The 6,520-nt window shown below is 47.2% G+C and overlaps 1 protein-coding gene across 1 annotated transcript; it reads left to right on the top strand.

Moving 5' to 3' along the window:
• Positions 1-330: 330 nt before the first annotated feature.
• On the top strand, positions 331-3,208 carry LOC134353483 (gastrula zinc finger protein XlCGF9.1-like). Its single transcript, XM_063061487.1, has 3 exons — positions 331-372; positions 544-616; positions 2,258-3,208. The coding sequence occupies exons 1-3, from the start codon at positions 331-333 to the stop codon at positions 2,707-2,709; spliced, it is 567 nt and encodes a 188-aa protein (XP_062917557.1). The 3' UTR covers positions 2,710-3,208.
• The last annotated feature ends 3,312 nt before the right edge of the window (positions 3,209-6,520 follow it).

Consider the following 6,520-nt stretch of genomic DNA (forward strand, 5'->3'; position numbering starts at 1 on the left):
TCAGATTTCACCGTTGTTTTACCTCTTTCTCTGGATAATAATATCAAAAACACCTTTCTCCTGGGTAACAAATGACCTGTAGCTTTCATATCACAAAGGTGCCACAATCCAATGGGAAAGACAACTGCCCTCCCCTTCATGTTCATTGTCATTACCGTTGATGAGTTCACCTCTGTCACTCCTGGGGGGGTGGGGATCACAGTAATTAGAAAGTCTCAGCTGTTTAATATCATGTGCTTTTTGTAGCGCTGTTGGACTTGACCAGAACCTGAAATAATATTAATGGAGAGAGACAAACTGAGCCATGTCACAAACTGAAGTCAGGCACGAATGGTCCATCCTGATACAGGCAGTGAAACAGAGAACTGGATGGTCAGTCCGGTCCTTGATCTGTACGCAGTTAGAAGATCAGGAATTGTTCCTCCTAGTTGGGTTGAACCTCGCTGTAACAATGTGATGTCAGACATCATCATCGAGACAAAGATGATCTCATCCGAAATGCTGTCCTTCACCCATTGATGTATTTTGTAAATCTTTTTACAGGTTGGAAATGACAAAGAATCTGTGTACAGGAAGCTCAAACACAACAACACGTCAGTTCCAGTGTCTCTGTCAGGTATTTAAAGAGTGACCAGATACTTCCTTTGTAACACCGATATATCTTTTGTTGATCATAGGAAATGAAGAAGTATCTCATCCCAATTGGAAACATGCTTTGTGTCTGAAATTAAGTTTTCTGTTTTAACTCAGTGAGTCCACCGGAACTGGGGTGCTGAGAACTCACCAGCATTTGTTGATCTGTTCTGTCTGTGGGAAGCAATGTACCTTCATTGGGATGATTGAGTGAATCCACTCCCACAGTCTGAGCAGATAAACGGTCTCTCCCCAGTGTGATTTCGCAGATGTGCCTTCAACTGAGATGACCGAGTGAATCCCTTCCCACGTGCAGTGAAAAAAGCTAATGGCATGCTGGCCTTCATAACAAGGGGAATTGAGTATAAGAGCAAAGAGGTCCTTCTGCAGCTGTACAGGGCCCTGGTGAGACCACACCTGGAGTACTGTGTGCAGTTTTGGTCTCCAAATTTGAGGAAGGACATTCTTGCTATTGAGGGAGCGCAGCATTGATTCACAAGGTTAATTCCTGGGATGGCGGGACTGTCATATGTCGAAAGATTGGAGCGACTGCTTGTATACACTGGAATTTAGAAGGCTGAGAGGGGATCTTATTGAAACATATAAGATTATTAAGGGATTAGACATGCTGCAGGCAGGAAGCATGTTCCTGCTGATGAGTGAGTCCAGAACCGAAGGCCACGGTTTAAGAATTAGGGGTAGGCCATTTAGAACGGAGTTGAGGAAAAACTTTTTCACCCAGAGAGTGGTGGATATATGGAATGCTCTGCCCCAGAAAGCTGTGGAGGCCAAGTCTCTGGATGCTTTCAAAAAAGAGATGGATAGAGCTCTTAAAGATAGTGGAATCAAGGGTTATGGGGATAAGGCAGGAACTGGATACTGATAGTGGATGATCAGCCATGATCACAGTGAATGGCGGTGCTGGCTCAAAGGGCCGAATGGCCTACTCCTGCACCTATTGTCTATTCTGAGCAGTTGAACGGCCTCTCCCCAGTGCGAACTGACTGGTGTGCCAATAAGTCAGATGATTGATTGAATCCTTTCCCACAGTCTGCACAGGTGAACAGCATCCCCCACCCCCCCTGTGAATTGACTGGTGTGCCAGTCGGTCAGATGATCGAATGAATCCCTTCCCACACTCTGCGCAGGTGAATGACCTCTCTCCAGTGTGAACTGACTGGAGTATCTGTAGGTGGGATGACTAAGTGAATGCCACAGACTGACCTGGTGAGTAGCCTCTCTCGTGTGTGCTCACTGGTGTGTCTGCAGATGGGATGACAGACTGAATCACTTCCCACAGCCTGAACAAGTGGACAGCCTTTCCACTGTGAGAGCTTGTTCATCTGTCAGCAGATCAGATTACTGAGTGAATCTCTTCCCACACATGGAACTAGTGAACAGTCTCTCTTCCCGTAAACTCACTGGTGTGTCTGCGGATTGGCTGAGTGAGTGAATCCCTTACAAAGCAGACAGAGCAAGTGAATGGCTTCTCACTGCTGTGAAATTTCTGTCGTATTATCAGCTTGGATGACAGGATGAATCGCTTCCCACAGACAGAACAGATCAACAAATGCTGGTGAGTTCTTAGCACCCCAGTTCCAGTGGACTCACTGAGTTAAAACAGAAAACTTAATTTCACCTGGGGAGAAACCATTCACCTGCTCAGATTGTGGGAAGGGATTCAGTCGAACATCTTACCTGAAGCAACATCAGCGAGTTCACACTGGAGAGAGGCCGTTCACCTGCTCTGAATGTGGGAAGAGATTCACACACTCATCTCACCTGAAAGCACACCAGCGAGTTCACACTGGGGAGAAACCATTCACCTGCTCAGACTGTGGGAAGGGGTTCAGTCGAACATCTCACCTGAAAGCACACCAGCGAGTTCACACTGGGGAGAAATCATTCACCTGCTCTGAATGTGGGAAGGGATTTTCTCAGTCAAGCAACCTTGTGGCGCACTACCAAGTTCACACTGGGGACAGGCTGTTCACCTGCTCAGACTGTGGGAAGGAATTCAATCATTCAGCCGACCTTCAGAAGCATTATGGAGTTCACACTGGGGAAAAAGTTTAAATCAGTTGCATGCTTGATATTTAACCATCACAGTTACCAAATCCAGAGACAAGTTCAAAAATGGCTGTTGGTGTTAAACTCTGAAATTATTGCTGCTGTTCATCACACCCAGTTCAGCACCCTGGTCACTGGGACTGGGAGGAGTTCCTTCTGCTATTGTTCACATTTAATGCAACTGGAGTTTAATATTCTGAATCTGTGACAAATAAATCAGTTCTATTTTCAACTGTCTCAGGTACTTAGTGAAACTACAACACACCCAGTGTACATTAGGGAGTCAACTACACCCAGCTGGTCCCAGCCAGTCTTTCTGTTCCATGACAGTCCTTCTAAATCTTTCCCTGCTGTTCACCTTTCGCTTTCCCTGTAGTGATGGCTTCCAATCAGTCACCACTCTAAGGTTTCCCTTGAATTTCCTGCATGACTTTCTGCAGATTGAAGAAGACGTGCTGACTGCAGTTATGTCTGACATGTTGTTTGGGCCGAGGAAGAATGACATTGTTAGTTACCCACCTTATTCCCTGTCCATTTCAACGTTATGGGTTATTTTCACTTCTAAAGGGCAGTGTCCCACACAGTGGGGTTGTTGGAATACACCAGCGTGCTCTAAAGTCAAAAGCAGAACATGGAACATTAGCTATGGGCACCCGTATGGGTCCTAGCTATGCCTGCCTTTTTGTTGGCTTTGTGGAACAATCTATGTTCCGTGCCTATTCTGGTATCTGTCCCCCACTTTTCCTTCGCTACATCGACGACTGCATTGGCGCTGCTTCCTACATGCATGCAGAGCTTGTTGACTTTATTAACTTTGCCTCCAACTTTCACCCTGCCCTCAAGTTTACCTGGTCCATTTCCGACACCTACCTCCCCTTTCTAGATCTTTCTGTCTCTGTCTCTGGAGACAGCTTATCCACTGATGTCTACTATAAGCCTACTGACTCTCACAGCTATCTGGACTATTCCTCTTCTCACCCTCTCTCTTGCAAAAACGCTATCCCCTTCTCGCAATTCCTCCGTCTCCGCCGCATCTGCTCTCACGATGAGGCTTTTCATTCTAGGACGAGGGAGATGTCTTCCTTTTTTAAAGAAAAGGGCTTCCCTTCCTCCACTATCAACTCTGCTCTTGAACACATCTCCCCCATTTCACGTACATCTGCTCTCACTGCATCCTCCCGCCACCCCACTAGGAATAGGGTTCCCCTGGTCCTCACCTACCACCCCACCAGCCTCCGGGTCCAACATATTATTCTCCGTAACCTCCGCCACCTCCAATGGGATCCCACCACTAAGCACATCTTTCCCTCCCCCCCCCTGCATTCCGCAGGGATCGCTCCCTACGCAACTCCCTTGTCCATTCGTCCCCCCCATCCCTCCCCACTGATCTCCCTCCTGGCACTTATCCGTGTAAGCGGAACAAGTGCTACACATACCCTTACACTTCCTCCCTTACCACCATTCAGGGCCCCAAACAGTCCTTCCAGGTGAGGCAACACGTCACCTGTGAGTCGGCTGGGGTGATGTACTGCGTCCGGTGCTCCCGATGTGGCCTTTTATATATTGGGGAGACCCGACGCAGACTGGGAGACCGCTTTACTGAACATCTACGCTCTGTCCGCCAGAGAAAGCAGGATCTCCCAGTGGCCACACATTTTAATTCCACATCCCATTCCCATTCTGACATGTCTATCCACGGCCTCCTCTACTGTAAAGATGAAGCCACACTCAGGTTGGAGGAACAACACCTTATATTCCGTCTGGGTAGCCTCCAACCTGATGGCATGAACATCGACTTCTCTAACTTCCGCTAATGCCCCACCTCCCCCTCGTACCCCATCTGTTATTTATTTTTATACACACATTCTTTCTCTCACTCTCCTTTTTCTCCCTCTGTCCCTCTGAATATACCCCTTGCCCATCCTCTGGGTCCCCCCCCACCTTGTCTTTCTTCCCGAACCTCCTGTCCTATGATCCTCTCGTATCCCTTTTGCCTATCACCTGTCCAGCTCTTGGCTCCATCCCTCCCCCTCCTGTCTTCTCCTATCATTTTGGATCTCCCCCTCCCCCTCCGACTTTCAAATCCCTTACTCACTCTTCCTTCAGTTAGTCCTGACGAAGGGTCTCGGCCTGAAACGTCGACTGCACCTCTTCCTAGAGATACTGCCTGGCCTGCTGCGTTCACCAGCAACTTTTATGTGTGTTACATGGAACATTAAGTTGGATGTTCAATGCAGCAGGGTCAGACACCAGAGATGGATCAACACACGGCAGAGTTTCAGTCTCTGGACAGTGGGAGGTGTAAGAGTTAATGACGAGGAGCAGGGGAACAGAGGGGGTGGCAACAAATGACAGTGTAGCAGCATTTGGAAACTGACAGAAAAAAATTATGCAAACACGAGGAAATCTGCAGATGCTGGAATTTCAAGCAACACACATAAAAGTTGCTGGTGAACGCAGCAGGCCAGGCAGCATCTCTAGGAAGAGGTACATTAGACGTTTTGGGGCGAGATCCTTCGTCCCCCTCCCCCTCCCACTTTCAAATCTCTTGCTAGCTCTTCTTTCAGTTAGTCCTGACGAAGGACCTCGGACCGAAACGTCGACTGTACCTCTTCCTAGAAATGCTGCCTGGACTGCTGCATTTACCAGCAACTTTATTTGAGAAAAAAATTAGGTTCATTTTTACTGCTGACACACCCAATGCCTGTTGACATGGAGTATATTGCTTGTGGAAACTTGCTGTGTTAAACTGGCAGCTGAATTCTCATAAAAATATTGACTTTGTTGGTGCAATTTGGCAGCGGGGGAGGCAATACTTGTAAGTGCTTTCAATGGCACTGTTCTTACCCAGAAATCTGAGAGTTTCTTTATCTCTGAACTTCCACACTGCTAAAAATCCTGTCATTATCTCAGTATTCTGACTTCAAATTCATACTGTTACTGCACTTTCTGATTGCAGAAGCTTATGTGAACAGCAGGGGGTGTAATGTTACCATGACAGAAACCTCTGTAAACATTACACTGTGATTTACAAATCCCTCTGGCCTCTTCTCTCTCACCTCCCCAAAGATCCCCCTTCCTCCCTTTCTCCTATGGTCTACTCTCCTCTCCTATCACATTTTTCCCTCCCCAGCCTTTTATTTTTCTCACTCACCTGACTTCACCACCTATCACCTTCTAGCTATCCTCCTTCCCCTCCATCTCTTTATTCGGGTGTCCTCCCATTTCTTTTCAGCCCTGAAGAGTCTCAGCCTGAAAAACCAACTGTTTATTCATTTCCATAGATGACTGCTGAGTTCCTACAGGATTTTGTGTGTGAAACATTTGCCCCTCTCACCTTATCTCCTTACCTCAGGTGCTCCTCCCCCTTTCCTTTCTTCCATGAAATCCACTGAGATCAAGTTGCTGAGAACACATCCAGTGTACATCAACTATACCCAGCTGATCCCTGCCAGTCTTTCATGGCACGAATGACAGATTAGCAATGTTTGTAAGTTGATTGACAGTGAAAAATAAATTAGGTTTACTTTGACTGCTGACATACAATGTCTGTCGACATAGAAACATAGAAAATAGGTGCAGGAGTAGGCCATTCGGCCCTTCGAGCCTGCACCACCATTTATTATGATCATGGCTGATCATCCAACTCAGAACCCCGCCCCAGCCTTCCCTCCATACCCCCTGACCCCTGTAGCCACAAGGGCCATATCTAACTCCCTCTTAAACATAGCCAATGAACCGGCCTCAACAGTTTGCTGTGGCAGAGAATTCCACAGATTCACCACTCTCTGTGTGAAGAAGTTTTTCCTAATCTCGG

This window comes from Mobula hypostoma, chromosome 11 (assembly GCF_963921235.1).
Source record: "Mobula hypostoma chromosome 11, sMobHyp1.1, whole genome shotgun sequence".
Classification (NCBI taxonomy): domain Eukaryota; kingdom Metazoa; phylum Chordata; class Chondrichthyes; order Myliobatiformes; family Myliobatidae; genus Mobula; species Mobula hypostoma.

Excerpts from the sequence above, each read along its gene's own strand:
- LOC134353483 (XM_063061487.1), top strand. The coding sequence starts at position 331 with ATGGTCCATCCTGATACAGGCAGTGAAACAGAGAACTGGATG. Across the intron at positions 373-543 it reads GTGAAACAGAGAACTGGATG|GTTGGAAATGACAAAGAATC; the intron begins GTCAGTCCGGTC and ends ATCTTTTTACAG. Across the intron at positions 617-2,257 it reads AGTTCCAGTGTCTCTGTCAG|AAAACTTAATTTCACCTGGG; the intron begins GTATTTAAAGAG and ends GAGTTAAAACAG.